At 35.0% G+C, this 19,128-nt stretch overlaps 1 protein-coding gene across 3 annotated transcripts in view; it reads left to right on the top strand.

Moving 5' to 3' along the window:
* Positions 1 to 19,128, top strand: part of hth (Meis homeobox homothorax) — a 359,920-nt gene that overhangs the window by 96,724 nt on the left and 244,068 nt on the right. For all 3 annotated transcript variants that reach the window (XM_089172519.1, XM_089172518.1, XM_089172517.1), the window contains one exon: positions 10,171 to 10,300. In XM_089172519.1, coding sequence (XP_089028645.1) covers positions 10,171 to 10,300 — 130 coding nt within the window. The remainder of the gene's footprint in view (positions 1 to 10,170; positions 10,301 to 19,128) is intronic.

The following is a 19,128-nucleotide window of genomic DNA, read 5'->3' as shown; positions in this document are numbered from 1 at the left end:
ACGATCTTCCTCATATTTATTTTCTTTTTCTTCTTCTTCATTATTCATCGAACAGAATCATCATCATATAAGTATTTTTCGTTTCCTGTATTTATCCGATGACCGCATAACGCGAATCGTAGCATCTGGAGATATTGCGGTTGTCGTTTTAACCAAAATCTGTTTCTTATTCTTCGTGGAAAAGCTTCGACGAAGATGACAAGGAAGAAGATGTGAAAAGAAAAAAGGAAATTCTTTAATGCATGGTATTTTTAAGTGTTTTCAAAACGAGTCAGGAAATATTAATAATAATTAGAATTTATGAAAGAACGAAAAATTTGGTTTATATATTAAAGTTCTGTCTACCATCTTTTTAAACTTGTAATACACAATTTTTTTTTTTATGTAAAAAAACACAATTTAGTACAAAACACAATTGCCAATTTATCTAGGCAAAAAAAAAATTAATCAAAATTTTTATAGCAGCATAGAATACAACGGCGCTTGAGTTAACTCAAGCGTGTAACTTAAGGAGTTAATTGACTAAAATTTATCAATTATTATTATTTATAATTTTGTATATTCACATCATAGTGTGATGACAATTTGTATATTGCATTTGTAAAAAATGTTTTATCCCTAGAGACGAAAAATTGAAACCTGGTGTTTGTCACATGAATGAACAGAACCTTTAGGTAGACCTAATATTAATAAATATTATAAATAAATGTATTTAATAAAAAAGAAGAGGGTCTCCTATTGAAACTGCCGGTCAATTACATTACGTCCGTCGTTATTATTAGCGCGTACTCCGGTAACGAGCATGCTCGCGTCTCATTATGTCCAACTCCGTTGGATGATAACAAAACGCATGGTCGAATAATGACCGTCCGCCGATAGTTATCTCTCAGCACGTTCCTCCGGTCTTCCTACTACTCCGCTCTGCTTTAATTACGCCGTTTCGAACGATAACAGGGTAGTCGATAAGCGACAGCTTCAAACAGAAAGAGAGAGAGAGAGAGAGAGAAAGAGAGAGAAATTGCCAATCAATATTCGGTGCTAACGTGCACCTGCAATGATAAAGACATCCTTCGTAAACATTTATCTATGATAAATATTACCAACCTTTCTTTCTTTTTCTTTTTCTATTTGTGCTTTAACTCATCTATTTTTATTCAATAAGGAATGAGAAGTATTTAAGAAAGAAATAAAAAAAAAAAGAAATTAGACATTACTACCATGAAATGAAAAGATTTGTAATTGATTGATTTGATTGATTTGAAATCAATCAAGCACGCATGCACGTACGTACGTACGTATGTATGTATGTATGTATGTTGGTAGGTAGGTAGTATTTTCTCGATCTTTTTCTTGAGCGAATGAAATTCCTTGAAAGTCTCGTCGAAAGGTGCTCTCGATCACGCGGTAGGATTCCATATCGCTATACTTCGAAGCTTTTTCGCTAAAAGCCGCGAGCCCGGAGAGTAGTAGCACCGTCTTCTATTTTTGATCGCACGTGGGATCTGGGGAATCTCTCTCCCTCGTCCGGAATTTTCGCATCTACCACGACTACTACCATTACTATTACTAATACTTATACATAGTATAGTATATATATTTATATATATATAACACACATATATTTCACGTACATATCTCTATGAGGAAAGTTTTCGCAACGATTTACATACATACTTGCACAGAACCGCGTACGCATCCGGGCTTCGTTAAATATGAATGCATTTTACGGATATGGATCGTACCTCTATACACATAAACATAGATAAATATATATACAAATAACAACATAGGTAGATACATATATTCTCTTTTGAATCGAGAACGCGTGACAAGCTGGACGAATGCGTTTCTTCTCTCACGAAACGTTTTTCCCTTATCGACTCCACACCATCATCCTTCAGTTCACCCTTCGATTTCAAACAGAGAAAACCATTTTTTTTTTATCCTTCCCACTCTCTTCTCGTTTCATATTTCTATTTTTATCGTTAATAGTTTCGTTTAGTTTTGTCAAAACGGTGTTGAGTGGGAGGAAAGAAAACGACTTTTTTTATTTCGATCGTGTCATTTGGAGTGAAAAAAAAAAAAGAAATAAGGAAAAATCGTCCAAGCATGTTTTATTTATTTACGAAGTTTTTTTGTTCTGTTTACACGCGAATATTTTATCATACGGCGTGTAATTACGAATTGCACGAAGGTACTTGAACGTGGGGGCAACTAATTTCGCAATTGCCGTTTTCGTAATTACTCGTGGTTTTGCTTAGCTAACGAGCCTTACTGACAAACCTTTCTCTCTCTCTCTCTCTCTCTCTTTCTTGTTTTCTTTTTTACAAATTTTCTTTAGAATAGTTTTGACCGTCGATCAGTTTCATTCCTCCCTTTTGCGTACACGTCAATGTGTGTTAACATATATATATACTCATCTACATTTACGTATATTTACCTGGACGTAGCAGAAGTAGTTTCTATCGAGGAGACCTCTCGTCCGGTTCGTCTCTTTTGTGCCCATCTCTCAGTGGTTCTCATTTTTTTTTATTTTTATTAATGTATTAGTTTGAAAAATAATTCAACCCCCCCCTGTTTATTTGTTTTTTGTTTTGTTTTGCTTTTTTAATTCTGAGCAATGAAGACGCACTTTTTGTCGTGTCGTTTTAATGAAAAATAAAATGAAGAATAAAAAGGAAGATTATTTTGAGCGAAGATGCGAGAATGAGAGAAAGAAAGCTCGAAGGTAGTCGTAGGACGCATACCTTCGGTAATAACGGGCCGCATTTACGAGGCTCTTCATTGGCGAACACGAGGCTGCCGAGCCCACAATTATTTTTCGCTAATGAAGGTATATATACCTTTGGACGTTAGTATGCGTGTTTTTCACGTGCGTGTGCGTCCGAGGGCTTGGGTGTCACTGGCCGCGCTTAATGCGATCGCAACTCGCGATAAGATGTTGCTTGCCTCTTGGCAATCGTTAGCGTTGCTTTTGCTTTTACCTTTGCCTTTTGCCTTTGCTTTTGCTACGCTTTTGTCGGGTGGGCTACTTTAACGCAAATCTTCTTATCCAAGTTACAAATATTTCCATTTTCGAACTATAATATTATTTGACTGAGAACAAAAAAAACAACTTGCAAAAGCTATGCACATTTTTCACCACCACCACCACCACCACCACCCCCACACTTCCTCCTAAAATTTGTTTCTAATTAAAGAAGAAGAATTTTTATTTACATTTTCTCTTTTTGAATATTTTCAAAGAAATGTTTCGTCTTATTTTTTCCAAAGAAGATTAAGAAAGGTTTGCTAGGAAAGAAAAAGATGTGTATAGATGAAACAGAATATCATATTTCGAGGATTCTTTGAAGAGAAGGAAAAGAAAATAAAGGGGGGAAAAAAAGAGAAAGAGTAGATTCTCGTCGTTATCCCGAGGGAGAGGAGGCAACACGGGAAACCAATTAGCTGAAGAACGCCGCCACCGTGCTACCAGATATGAGTCCGTGGCCTCTGTGAGTTTCTCCGGTCTGTGGACGACGAACGTTGTTACCGGTACTGCCTTTCGTTATCGGTATCAGCAAAACCATAGACGGTAAGGTCGTCGTTCTCCTCCGGAACCTTCGACCGACCCCCTTATGGGAGGGGGGGGGTCTTATGATCACAGCAACGTCATCCTATCAAAAGAAATTCGTTTATAATGTTCATCTGTTATTTTTATTTTTTTTTTTCTTCTCTTCAACGAAACATTAACATAACTTATAATCAAATGGAATCTATAATGCATTTATTTTTTATTTTTGTTTGTTTGTTCCTTAAGATAATGTTAATTGAAAAGAATAATTTTTCAAAAGGGTGTACACACATCGATTTCTAACTTTTTCCTTATTTAGTTGTTGGTCGGTGATTAGGAACACGGTGCATCGTAGTTTTTTGACCAAACAGAAACGTTGCTTGTTTCTTTGACCACTGAAGACACGACGATCATTTGGGAGTCTAATTTATACGCTGGTTTTAAATTAAAACGAATGCGTGCGACGCGTCTCTGCAAATCTCCATCGAGACGGTAAAAGAGAAACAGAGATGGAAGACTCTTTCGTTTTCTCATTCTCGCTTGCACAAGAAGAAGAGAAAGAAAGAGAGAGAGAGAGAGAGGTTAGGCATATCGTGATTAGGGAGGAATGTTGATTAGATCCATCAGCTGGTCGAACGGCGGCCCTCCTACCTTTCGTTAGACCTTTTGCCTCTTAAATGGACCCATGGACCCTGACCCAAGCCCTGCCACGAAGACTGACGCTTCTTAGTTCGCTTTTGACGAACAGATTCTTATTCCCTCTCTCTCTCTCTCTTTTTCGAAGTTAGCCTTGAACATGTTTTTTTTAAACTCGAGAAATCCTTGTCGCGCGAGAACAAGCACACGTGTATATCGGATCTCTCAATATGTAATTTTGTTCTTTACAACGATATAGATTTTGAAAGTTATTGATATATGTAAGAGAAGAAGAAAAAGAAGAAGAAGAAAAAGAAGAATAAGAAGCTTTGAATAACTCGAGATCAGACGATGCACTGACATCTGTCAATACCTAATTGCTCTGGCATTTATCACACTCTGTGGTATGCCTTTCGTCTCTTATACACTCGACCGCGAACGTCCATTATGCGAGAACGTTGATAATACGTCTTGAATAATAGAAATTCTTTTTTGATTTAAAAATATGTAGAAAAATATTGAGAACACAATTTCTTATATAAATAAACTGATAAATGTTTTTTTAAATATATAAAATATGATTGAAATTAAATTGTGAAGCAGATCAGTTATTACTACTAGTACGACCTTGGTCCTTTTTAAATATACCATCCCATGGTACATAATACACATATCTTTTTTCTACAAGCCCTAAAGCAGACTCCCATAGAACCCTAGCATAGACGTAGAATTTGGTGGGCCAAGTAAAACACGTTGTTTACATGTAATTTACAAGTTAGAAAGGGAAATAAAAATAAGAACGATCATTTGAAATTCTATCGCCTAAACGCAGATATGTTTTGTGCTAAGGAATACTCGTAAAAACAATAATGCGAATCGAAAATCCAGGTTTTATTGACAGTAATGGTTCTATGGGAAGATACGGAATTCCATATTTACGGTGAACGAAGGGAAGTTTGACTTCTAGGATTCGTCGTTCGTGCGTGAATACGACGTTTCACGTTCACGTGTGAAATGGGAGACTTCTAAAAGGTCTCTCAATCGGTTTTCTTTATCTCTCGGTCTTTCTTACTCTTTTTCTTCTTCTTCTTCTTCTTCTTCTTCTTCTGCTTCTTCTTCTTCTCACCGGTTCATTGGCTCGTTTTCTTTCTCTTTCTTCCCCTCTTTCGCGCGTGCTCCGGTTCTCTACGACCGTCATAAATTTGTTTCGTTTATACGACCGTTTTAAAATCTTTCGCCAGTCAGGTGTACATCTTGTTAAGGGCCAGTCCACACAGGTATTCCTACGTAACACGGTATTACTCCCGTCAATATTTTATCTTACTTTTCATTTACCTTTTTTTTTATTTTTTCTTACAATCATTAAACAGAATCTATCGATCGATCTTTTCCTTACTTTTTATTTTTTTACGATCTAAATATATACAGAGTACATTTTGTTTTAATTTGTTCTCCCCCCCCCCTAATATTCTTACATTTGATATTACAAATAATTAAATAATTCACTTTGTATTCATGATTGCAAAAGACTTATTCTGCAAGTGACGTTGTCAAATTGCAAGGTACCAAATCTACAAATATTGTATAGACAATCGTTGAATCATATTCTAAGGACTATAAGACCAAGTAGAATTCCATTACGAGGAAAATGTAAATATAATTGTAGCGTGCTGACATAACGGTAAGATAATCCGTCGAGCAGAGGCGCTGCCTTCGCAATAAATCGTAATTTATGATCCCTATATGGCCGGCGGTATCTTCGAGAAATTCAAGACCGAGAGACTCCTGTCTTTCCTATCTCTTTCTTTCTTTATTTCTTTCATTCTTTTATTCTACGTTTCTCTCCGCCTCTTCAGACGAAAGAATCGACTTGGTAGGCCAGAAGGATTTGGTCTTGGTTCGGTAAAGATGATTCTTTACGTTCTCTTCTTTCTGTCCCTCCTCCTCCTCCTCCTTCTTCTTCTCTTCCTCTCTCATTCAATCCTCAAAACATTTCTTCGATTTCATTCCTTGTTTTTTTTTTTTTTTTTTTTTCATTCAACCAACGCAGAACGGATACACGTCTTTCCTTGTGTTTCATCATCTTTTATAGTTTCTTAGAGTGTGTGTGTGTGTGTGTGTACTAACAATAAGTATATTAAGCATGTACACATATTAATATAACAAGTACCAATAAATTAATTCTAGAGATTTACGTATCTCGGTTATAAAGCAGTCAACGGCTGCTAATGCTCGCTCTGCCGCTAATTACATAATTATATGGCGTTATGTTACGACGACCAATTAATACGTGCGTAAGTCATCATCTCGTGTCGATTCTTCAAACAAGAAGAAGAAGAAGAAGAAGAAGAAACACAAGAAGATGATGATGATGATGATAATAATGATGACAAGAAAGAGATGGTGAATAAAACTAAAGAGTTAATTTATTATTACTGAAACATTCAAACACTCATTCAAATTGCAAACAAAACTAAAGTATATACTGTGTCCTATTTTATTATTAATTTCATTTTTATTTAACCCCTTAAAGTTGCACGCTCGAATTAACTCGAGCGGTGTTGCATTCAATGCTGCTATCCAAATTTTGATTAATTTTTTTGACAAGACAATTTTCTAAATTGTGTTTTTTAACATACAAAAAATATTGTGCGTTATGGGGTTAATCAAACAAGACACACGTCTTTAATTCAAAAATTTCAAACTTTTTGAAATAAGCTGTAACAATCTGGACCATTTTGATGAAAATTTGTATTAAAAAGTTATTACAATATCTAACGTCATCTCGAATATCGATTAACTTCAACCTATAAACTTTTCGCATAACAATTTATAAATGAAAAATTAATTAAATAAACAACCTTAAATTGAAGCAAATTGTAACACTAAACTATTATCGAATCCACCTTAAGACACACACAAAATTTCAATAAAATCGGTTCAGCCGTTTAAGAGGAGTTCAGTGACATACACACGCACAGAAGAATTATATAAATATAAAGATAATTATTATTTATAATATACGTATAATTATTATTTATTCTTCTATAACTTATGTTAAATTATCCAATTATCCAACTTATTAGAAATGTTGTCTTTAACTTAGTCTTTAAATATAAGATCAAAGTGTTACGAAGTAGAGGTTTATGTTCTGTGTGTGTGTGTGTGTGTGTGTGTTAGAGTAGCACGCGTGCTCACAGTGCATTCGAGGCGGCGCGAGAGAAACGCGATTATAATTTATTGTCTTGCTTCGAGGATGACGTCGGGCGCGCGCCAGGGTATCCTTCTTCACGTCGGAGAATTAGGACTGACGTTTAGATCCTCCTCAGCATATCTTTCTGTCTCTGTCTCTGTCTGTCTGTCAGTCTTTCTTTCTTTCTTTCTTTCTTTCTTTCTTTCTTTCTTTTTTTCTTTATTTCTATCTCTAAAACATAACTTTCTCCTTTTCTTTTTTTCATATCCCTAAACGTTTTACTACCTTGAACATTATTACACAATTATTTGAAAATGAATATTACAATATTTAAAAGAATGATTAAACCCAATGGATTGGTAATAATAAAAACCCCTTTTTATTTAGAAGATTTTATTCGATTGGAAGGAAACACGCGAGTTCGTAGGCGAAGGAAATAAGATGGTGGATTATCAGATGCGGGCAAGTGATTTATTTTAAGGGTCCAAGTCGGGCATCAGACATCCGGTTTGTCGAATTACACTTTAAGAGAGCTCGTAGACAAAAAGAGTGGCAGATAAGAGACACAGAGAGAGAGAGACAGAGAGAGAGAGAGAGAGAGGAGGCCAATGAGGTGGAACGAGATCACGTAGTTTTCTATCTATTTATCTATCTATATCTATATCTATGTCTATCTTGTTCTTTCTCGCTTTCTTTGTCGCTCTCACGCTCGTCGTCCGTCGACGACACGTTAAACGTTTATCATTGCATCGACACAAGTCACGCGGTGGAGACCCTACTGTCCACTTAAAAAACGGCGATTCAGCGTTTAGTAGGAAGTGACGTCAGCTATGGAGGCCCACCGTAAACAGTGACGGATAATATAAACCATAAGTATGTTTAGAGGTGACGACTTAGCATACTTCAAATATTATAACTAACTTTCTTTATTTGTTTTTTTCATTTTTTTATTTTTTTTTTTTTATTAAAAGATCTCTCGAGATCAATTTTGAATGAAGTTGAAAAACGTTTGAAATGATTTTATTTGATAATTCTATCTTACTAACACTGTTTTAAATCTACTCTATTTTCGAGGAGCACAGTTGATCGGCGTATCCGCATCCGCGTGTCCTTTCGTCGGAAGGGCGTTTAGATTTTAAGCAGATTCGAGAGGGGACACGGTCAACGAAGAGTACACAAGTGAGAGAGAGAGAGAGAGAGAGAGAAATTGTGTGTGCGTCGATTATCGCGAAGATGACGAGCATGACAGCATGTGGGAGTAGCTGTCAGTCATTGTTGGTAGCGCAGACGTGATACCGTCTCTCAGAGATTTTATCGGTCATCTTGAAATCCTTACCCTTCGACCTCAGAGATCGAGAAACGTGAATATCCATAGAATATTTATCAACACTAATATATATATATATACATTTTTTTTTTCATTTATCTAATATTATCGTTTTTTTATTTTATGTTGAAATTTTTATTTGGAAAGGTCTCACGAACAGCCATTCATGACACGATTGGGAAACAAAGCGAGAGCTCGTCGCACGATCGTTATGAAGGATCATTGAGACGATGAGACTGCCGGCTTCTCTCTCTCTCTCTCTGTCTGTCTCTCTCTCACTCTCACTCTCTCTCTTGATCGTTCGTTGGAGCTCTTATAATAACACTTTGGAGCATTCGTGGAGCGTCATTGAAAGCTCGAGGACTCGAAAGTGTCGGATTGGCTTAGATCAATGTGTGGGCTCTTACTCTCGTGTCGTTGAATATATTGCATCTAACAGCGTACTCGTATCAGCTACGATTTTAATCTTGGGAGGTCGATCATTATCTTTTCTTTTCTATCTTATTTATTTTTATTAATAAACAAAATAAAATAAGGAAAAATCTTTCGATATAATACAAGTAACTCTTCTATAACACGATAGATAGGTTCCTAGAAAATGAAACCGTGTTTTATGAGATCCAAAGTCAATACAAAAAGAGGGGTTTAGAAATACAGGGTTACTGTAGAAGTACAGTGTTGTACACAGGTTTTTGTATAAAGGAGGGTTCCCGCAATTTATGAATCGTGTTGTGGGAGGGTAACCTTATGTATATTCACAAGCGTTTACCTTTTTTGGGTAACACACAGATCGAAAAGGAATATCTTAGAATAAAAAGGAAAAGAAAAAAACGTGGCTTGTCGACCTTCGGTAAAATCCGTTGATTCGTAAAATGGACGCGTACGAGGAACGACGAAAGCACGAAAAGTACGAGAGACAGGGTCCTCTGAAATCACTTATGCCAGGAGCATTTTCGTGCTGAGCTACGTGTGCTCCGTCTTTAATCGAGATCGAAATCGGTCGGCTTCGTATGGTCCCATCAATGACCAAACTGACATATACTCCTCACGTACCAAGCGTGCGCATCTCTCTTTCTATTTCTTTCTTTCCTTTTTTTTTTTTTCTTCCCTTTCCCCTCCTTTCCTTTATTTCTTTCTTTCTTTCTCTTTATAAGCAGCCACTTTCCACAAAAATTCTTGGCACACGTTTTATAAGTCCTCGGGAGTAACATACGCGGGTCTTTTCGTAATTTCAAACGTGTACAAAACTGTTCACCAGTCATGTCATTCAATCCTCTCTCCTCTTCTTCCAATTTCTTTTTTTTTTTTTTTTTCATTTGGTTTTGGTTTGGTTTTTCCATAGGATCCATTCCTAATATTTCGTCATTTTTTTTTTTGAAAGTTCACGCGTAATCATGGGAACATAATTGTTCGTTCATCATCAGCATCATCATATTATTTTATTCTTATTTATTATTACAGAGGCCACCTTCTTCGTCGCTTTCCTATCCTGGTGCAGGTGGTAACGACGATGCACGTAGTCCTGGAAGCGGTGGTACACCTGGACCACTCAGTCAACAAGCACCTACCAGTTTGGATTCCTCGGACCCCGGTAAGTAAATCCCAATTATTTTCATCATATAAATGTAGACTGAGTTTAGGATCGATGAACACCAAAAGTAGGTCTCCCTTCTAATATTTTGTATACAAGAGAGTACAAAAATCAAGAGGGAGTGAGTGATAAAAGTGGGGATGGAGGTGTGAGGAGGGGGGGGGGAGAAAAGTTGATGACTCGCGAACGCGACCCAACGACGATATCACGCGACGAGCGACGAGTCGATGACAATCAAGACGCGGATCGAGGAGACCCCACGGACCTTCTGCACGCCCTTCAAATTTTACGAACACGCGCGCGCTCCTCGACACTATCAAAAGCTAAAGGCTTATGCCGAGACACTAACGAGCGGGACCGTCCCATTGGCGTAGATTTTCTTTCATTCCTAATCATTGAATATATTTTGTAAAATTAATATTGACTCCCATATATAGTAATATTAATAATAATTATTATTTTTTATTATATATTATTATATTATAAACTAAATATATTATTATTAATAATAAATATATAAGAGAGAATATAAGAATAGAGTAAAGTATATAAGGATCGGTAGCAATGATAGATCACGCCAATGGCCATGCTCGGGTTCAGTCAGTCACCGGAGGGAATACAAGTTCACGACATCATCCCATAAAGATTCATTAAGGTCCGTCGTCTCTATATTCGCTGTGTCGTGCCAACATTATAGAGCTGCGTTGCGTGCCAGCTCGACGAAGCGTGCACGCACCGAACACAACAAACACGTAAGCGTCACACGTATACGTATAAGAGAACGAGACAAAACGGTTGATCAATAACAATCAAAAGCGAGAGTTACGTTAGCCTTTAAAACACATACCACCAAAGAAATAAAAATAGTAAGAGAGAGAGAGAGAGAGAACGATATATAAGTTTAAAGCAACGTCGTCGTCGAGGTTGCGTCTTTGGATTTATTGTTCTCGAGCAGTTTACACGAAGCAAGAGCTAATTCGTGACGAGATACGAATCTCCGCGAGAAATCTGTCGCGGCTGCACTCGCTTCCTCCTTTTCCTATCGCCATGCATCGTCCTATTTGTTCTTACCCTCCTACATGTGTATGAGATTGTGTGCGTGCGTGCATGTGTATAAATGTGCACGGTTCGAACGACGTTTTCGCGACTCGTTAACGAGCGATAATCTTAATTTCAGTGGTCGTTTTTTTTTTAGGAGGGACGCTCGTTAAAATCATTTTCGTTCTATTCCAAAACTTCGAAACATTTGATTATTATTTTTTTTTTTTTTTTTAAATAAAATCATTTCTTTTCACTTAGTACAGAATATATTATTAAGTGTGTGTGTGTGTGTGTGTGTGTGTATGTCGGCACTTATGAGAAGTATAATCTGTTGCATAATAGGAATCAGTTTCATTCGTGTATACCTGCAATTTGTTAGCGAGATCCAACACCTGCAAGTACTTGTGTTTTGCGTGGTTTCACAAACGATTCGCCGATTTACTTACCGATTAGTCTACGGGATTGTGCATTCCTGAATTTTTTGTTGTTGTTCTTTCTTCCCTTGTATTTTATTTGATTTTATTTTTCATTTGGCTCCGAGCACTTTCTTGTCTTTCTCTCGGTTGTGTTAATTTAATAAACGCGCGAGCGTGTATTCACGGACGAGTGCAAGCGAGCTCAGTTCGTGACCAGATATCGATCTCGAACGCGAGATCATTCTTTCATTCTCTTTCTCTTACTCTTCCTCTTTCTCTTACTATCTCATGGTGGTTTAGTACGGTTTTGCTAAAGCGTTTGTTCTACCTAGAAAGTGCAACGAGGTGACACGCGCAAGATCGTGAGAAGAAAAAATGCATTACCACTGAACCGTTGGTTGGTTGGTTGGTACCCGGTGTATCTACGACGAGAGAATGCGTGGTCGTCGTAATGTTCTAATATTACATACTCTTTCTTTTTTATATTATATAAATGAATGAACATTTTCTTAAAGAGATAGAAACTTGTTGTTAATAATAAAACGTAATTGGATTTGTATGACCAGGAGTTCGTATCAGGAAATATATTCCCTTTTTTGTAAAAACGTGTTTGTTAAAACTTGCTGACCCACCGTGTTATCGAAAGTAGAAAAAGGAAGAAAAATAAAACGAAGAAGTAGGCACCTACTCTCGTTTATCCGGAATGAATTAATAAACGACGTCTACTACTAGGCACCGTCGAATAACGCGAGGAACTCCACCCACGTCGGTGAATAAATTTATCGTACTCGCGAGGAAAAGGTGGAGGTAAAGGAAAATAATAAAAAAAAAAAAAGAATCGATATAGAAGATTATGAAATAATAATAATAATAATAATTATTATTATAATAAAAATAATCGAGAAGAAGGGGAAAGGGGGAGAAAAAAAAGATGTTAACAAAACAACAGGAGAAACACAATCTAGTAAATCGATATGTTGAACGGTAAACAAGTTTAACCATAAGTAAAGCATGCTATTCTCTCATCAATTCACAATTATAGTATTATTTAGATTTTGAGTAATATTACAGTGTAATTGGTTGATTTACATCATGAAACAGACTTCAATGCGTAGTACGAATAGAATAGGAAAACGATTGAGTGTGTGTAGAATTCTTTTATTTAACGTTTAAAGATAGATAGATTAAAATATCATGAAGCTTTTAGTCTAATCAATTTTTCCAATTATAATTTTAATTTCGATAACACGTTCTGTGCCACGTGTACCACCGATGGTACACTTACCATTATAGACATATTTATTTAATGTACTAAAAATATTTGTTTATAACTAATTTCATTGTGTACAAAAATATTCTTATTCAAATATTATAAATATAATATAAAATAAAGCACCATAAGTTGGTTTAATTGTTATATTTACAATAATTAATAATTATATGTAATGATTGATTTTATTCAAGCAAAATTGACCTGGCTTAAATTACAAGTCAGGTAAAAAGGACTTTGGAAGGGAACGTGCTTATTGGGATTTTATTTATTATATTATATAATTCTTGTATAATAATTATTCTTATATAAGTAGAGTGCATTGGAGTATGAAAATAATTGTTAATTAATTGGTGTAAGTATCTATTGCTGTTTAAAAGTATGAAATATATGTTCAGAGTATCGTTCTCTTTAAAATCCACGTTACACATATTTCAAAATATTAAAATCTAAACGTTTTAATCTTAAATTTACTTTATTAGAAATATTATGATAGTTGTACACATACGTAACATTCGGAAAGTCATATAAACAACATCGTATAAAAGAATTTTGACAGAGGACAACGTGCCAGTCTGAAGGTGAATTTCGAAGAGGACGGTACTCCTGACATATACACAGTGCTTTTAAACATCAATACACATTTCTTTCAATTAATTCATAATTATTTGAATATTCTAATACACTCTACTTATATTTAAGATTGTTTTATGAAATGCATACAATTACACGAACAATAAGAATTTTCACAGATGACCACGTGCTAGTCTGAAGATGAATTCGGAGGAAAATGGTATTTTGATCATATACTTGGTGTTTTTAGTTACCATTACACATTTCTTTTAATTAATTAACAATTATTTTATTATTTAAGCCTTACTTATGTTAGAATAGTTATCATACAACATGAAATGCACACAATTGCACAAACAATAAGAATTTTCACAGATGACCACGTGCTAGTCTGAAGCTGAATTCGGAGGAAAATGGTATTTTGATTATATACTTGGTGTTTTTAGTTACCATTACACATTTCTTTTAATTAATTAACAATTATTTTATTATTTAAGCCTTACTTATGTTAGAATAATTATACACGAGTTATATATATATATATTTTGTTGTTGTTGTTGTCAGCTCTTTTACTATTTGCTTTTCGTTTAGTGTATTTTTTATTTTTTGATATTTTTTCTCCTTGTTAATTCTTTCTGATTTTTGTCGTCTCCAAATGCTCATTAACGTGCCAGTCTGTTTGCGACAAGATATCATCTCGCCCGATCCTCGTCCACTTTTTCGACCAGGCCCGAAAGCATCGAGTGACAGTCCCAAAGTCGACGAACCTAATTTGTATTCCGTCATCCGTTAAACATCGCCACGCTTTCAAATAATTTCGTGACTCTTTCCAACAAACAAGAATGCCGACTAACTTTTCCTTCGATTATTATTTTGTTATATTGATTTTTTTTTTATTTTTAATCATTATTTTTTAATATAATATCGTTTTGTAAAATAATATGATAAACTTTATGTAGTTATATTTATTTGACGTTACTTATCTAAGCACGTATATTTAATACTAAAAACACGCGCACGGCCTCGTGACACGTTCATTTTCAATTCCATTTATTCAATGACGATAGTTCCTTTTTTCTTTTCTACCTCATTTCATCGACTAGTAAAAATGACGCAATTTTTTCCTACTTACGCTAATATTACGTATTATCTATACATAAATGCATAAATACATATTTACTTTTTATTGTTTTATCGATAGGAATTATTGGAATGATATTTCGTAATTAAAATTCATCAAGACCAATTATTTCCTATGTTTTCATTCAAATGCATGAATAGAAATTATTTAGAATTATTTATAGTTGATTTTTTTCTTTCCTCATTTTTTTTTTTTTTCATAGAGATCATTGGTATGAATATTAAAAAAAAAAACACGATATTTTCTACAAATTTTCTATTTCATTCAAACAGGTACACAAATAGGTACATAAATGCAGATTTATCTGTTGTATTTTTTTTGTGTCTACATTTTTTTCTAGGATTATTTTTGTTATTTATCCAATAAGAAATATGGGAAAGGTATGGGTATGGGATATTAACATATCGTGTCGCAATCGTTCGTGGATAAACACGTTACTGCTCCTCCTTTTAGTATTTAGAATAGATTCTATCTCGTCTAATAGAATCGATCGCGATATCAGCTCGAGAAAATGATGGCAGTAATAATAAATAGTAATAGTAATAGTAAGTATTTCATCTTTTCTATCCTGGCTTGCGTGTTATACTATTTTTTTCTTTATTAGTATAAATGCACTTACATTTTTTTACAATTCAAACATATTTACGTGTTAACACATTCGCAGTTGGCATATTTTTTCCGTTTCTTATATCAAGTATCGGCACAAATAATGAAATTTTGAAATAAACAATAATTTTTACATATATTTTATACATAAATATATATTAAGATTTATATTTATCTTCTTAGTATATATAAATTACGTGTCACGTTGTTTGTACGCAATGGACTCATAAACTACTGAACCGATTTTAATCAAATTTTACACACTGTGTGCAATTTCATTCAACTTGAAAGATAGGATAGTTTATATCTCAATTTATAATTGCAATTGACTTAAAGACGTGTGTATCGGACTGATTGTGAGCCACAGCAACGCGTGGCAAGGCATCCCTAGTTTAATATATAAAATACTAATAAAGTAATAATAAAAAATAATAATTATTATGAAATAATATATAATATATAAATTTATTTGTATTAAATTTGTAAAATTTCCAATGACGTGAATCACATCAGTGACAACCAGGAATAGAACTTGAAAAGACGTGAATTCACGTCCAGTGATCGCGAATGTGTTAATAAAAATCGATGAATATTTTTTTTCACGATTACAACATTCGTTTTTCATATTTAATTAATGATAATATTTTTAATTAGCCATTCATGTGTCTTATAAAAAAAAAAATAGATTGATTTTATAAAAAGATATGGGGGGAATACATCGTAAGAAAACAAAACGGACGACAGTAAAAGTTTCTCGTGGGGACAAATATTCGTTTCTCCCACGAACCTTTCCCTCTCTCTCTCTCTCTCTCTCTCTCTCTCTCTCTCTTTGGTTGGTTTTTTTTTCCATGGATAGTTCGAAGCAGATCGGCCCTCTCGATTTGCCGGGAACGTATCCTGTCAAGCGCGAGAGCACGGGGAGGAGGAGGAGGGGGCGACTGTCGGGAGACCCTTCGTAACAACCTTCAACGTTGGACTTTTCGTGCGAGTGAAGATTCTTAATCGACGGTTCGTCGACACCACCGTCTCTTTCTTGGACAGAAAACGAGAAGAGAGAAAGAGAGAGAGAGAAAGAGAGAGAGAGAGAGAGTGAGAGAGTGTTAGGAGGGTCTGGAGAAAAGATATCCTCTGGTTTCTGACAACTATCAGCTCTTGCCGAGGATGGAAAGAAATAAAAGAAGAAAAAAAGTAGGAAAGAAAGAGAGAGAGAGAGAGAGGGAGAGACAGAGGGAGAGAGGGAGTGTGTTAAAGCGTGTACGGGGACCAAAGATCACGAGAGAATTCCTGGAAATCGGCATATGTTAGTAAGAGAATGAAAAAGAGAGAGAGAGAGGGGGGGGGGTGGGAGGGAGGGAGGAAGATAGAAGTAATGAGGCTGATTCTCTGTTTTCTGTGTTTTTAGCGAGCCGGCCGTATCGGCCGGTTATCGGTCCATGATTATTTTTTTTTGTTTTTTTTTTTTGTTTTGTTTTTTTTCGTTTGTTTGTTTTTTTTCTTTCTGTCCTCTCGAAGCAGCAGCGCATAATGAGGCCTTCATGTCGTGAACTTCTGCGCCTTGTACCCCCTTTTTTTTTTCTTTCCATTGAGAAAAGGGGAAACTTAGTTAAAACCTTTGGAAACACGACTTTCAAATCGTTTTGGTCTTACGTGTTCTTACTTTTTATTGGACGCTTCAAACGGTCTCGCGTTTAATCGACAATACGTGGTTTTTTTTTTCAAGTTTCATTTCAAGATCAGCTTTGTACGTTTTTTTTTTTTTTGATTGATCGATTGATACAATCCAACGAACAAAATTGATTTATTCGTAATAATTATAGGGTGTTTTATAAATATATAGAAAGAAGAAGAAGAAAAAAATGATATTTGTGTTAAAAAGTTTCTTCTCTCACGGATTTTCTTTTTCTTTTCTTTCTTGTTCTTCTTTCGACAAGTATAATCGAGAATGAGATGCATATTATTTATGTATACGGTATCTTCGTATTTAAAGTGGGAACGAGGGAAAGAGAAATCAAGTCAGATCGAGCAATACGACAACCAAGTTAATTGGCATGTTAATGAATAATAAACTTGCGTCATTGGCGTATCGTATCAGGGGTATCGATGGCTCGTAGGATGGTCGATAGCCGGACATGACAGCGGGTGGCACACTCATTAATATTACTGTTTACTATGTTTCTAATCTCACACTCTCACTCTCACATTCTCCCTTTCTCTTCTTTCTTTCTTTCTCAATACAATTCATTCCTTAACAGTTAACTGAGAGAGAGAGAGAGAGTGTCAGAGTTCATTGATTTGAATAATTTCTCTCCTGCGTCATCGTCTTCCTCGATTCCACGTTTCTCGGTAAATGTTTTTTTCTTTTTTTTTTTTTTTTTTTGATTAGAAACATTTTTAATCTATTTATATAATTTAGTCGTTAAAAATTGCTTCAATTATCAATGATTATTTTATTCTTTTATTTCTATTTAACCATTTGCCCTACAAAGACGTGCCATGCACGTTGAAATGCTTTTGTTTCAAAACTACGAACGCCTATCGACGTGATGTACACGTTGTAAATAGATTTATATTATTTTCGTCATATCAACCAATATTACCCTATTAAATACACATGTATTCAATATTTTTCAATATTTTGTGCTATTAGAATTGTAAAATGGAAAATAATAGTAAACTCAGTTGATATTGTTTCGACAAGTGCAACATTGTAGTGAATGGCACTGCAACCGTAAAGTTAAATCGTAGGGCAAGTGATTAAACAAATTTTATTCTGTTTATTTTTTCTCAAACAAAATAATTGCAATTTTACAATCGATTTTTATTCTCTTTTTTTCTATCATCGACACGCTTGATAAAATTTCTTTCCTCGAACGTACAAAGTGAGTTTGATTCTACGCGAGTTAACCAGGTTAATCGTTTTTCTTTCAACCTAGTCATGAGACTTTCTAATTCGAGTTAATTAAATGTTACGTATATTTAAGTATAATTTGATCTTGTCGGTATAAACGTTTATACTTTTATAATATTTTTCTTTTTTTTTACCCTCCAATTTAAATACGCATAATTCATTATTTTTTTCTTTTTCAATGTAAACGTTCTTTTCTTCTTGTTTTTTTTTTTTTCTTTATATTTATTATTACATCCTGCGAATATTATATTTTAACGCAATATTATTGAATATCCAAATGTACAGAAAAATGTTCAGATCTTTTTTTTTTTTTCACTTTCATTCGTGCGTCATCAATTGCACATGTATAAATAAATACAATACACACTAATCTTATTGTATATACACGTTCGTACATATACGGGCATGCATATATATATGTATATTGAGATTATTATTTATCGACGAGCCTTTGCCAAGAGCGGATTTCAAAATTACGCTCGCAACCCGTCGATTCATCGGAATCCTAATAAACGTCGCTTATTCCGCACGATTTAAAAATACTCGTAAATATGGCCTACCTCTCTCACTCTCTCACTCTCTCACTTTTCTCACAAACGAACACGCATAAAGAATAAAACAGTGAGACAGAGTTTGACAGTGTAAAGGAAGGGTTGAATTGGTGAAGGGGAGGTGAAGGAGGAGGAGGAGGAGGAGGTTCATGCAGAGTCGCGAGAAAAATCAATTAAGCGGCTTATGTGAAATATCGACGCAATTACGAACGATTGCCAAATCTAGCCTGGGTATCGGTGACCGCATTATCGACCAACTCGTACCTACAACCCATCCCCACACCCCCTTCTCTCCCCCCTACCCATCACATTTCATCCTCAC

Source organism: Polistes dominula, unplaced genomic scaffold (genome assembly GCF_049000335.1).
Source record: "Polistes dominula isolate Pdom_NZ unplaced genomic scaffold, Pdom_raw_medaka contig_74, whole genome shotgun sequence".
Taxonomy (NCBI): domain Eukaryota; kingdom Metazoa; phylum Arthropoda; class Insecta; order Hymenoptera; family Vespidae; genus Polistes; species Polistes dominula.
The sequence above is the reverse complement of the archived record's forward strand: the minus strand, read 5'-3'. Positions and strand labels throughout refer to the sequence as shown.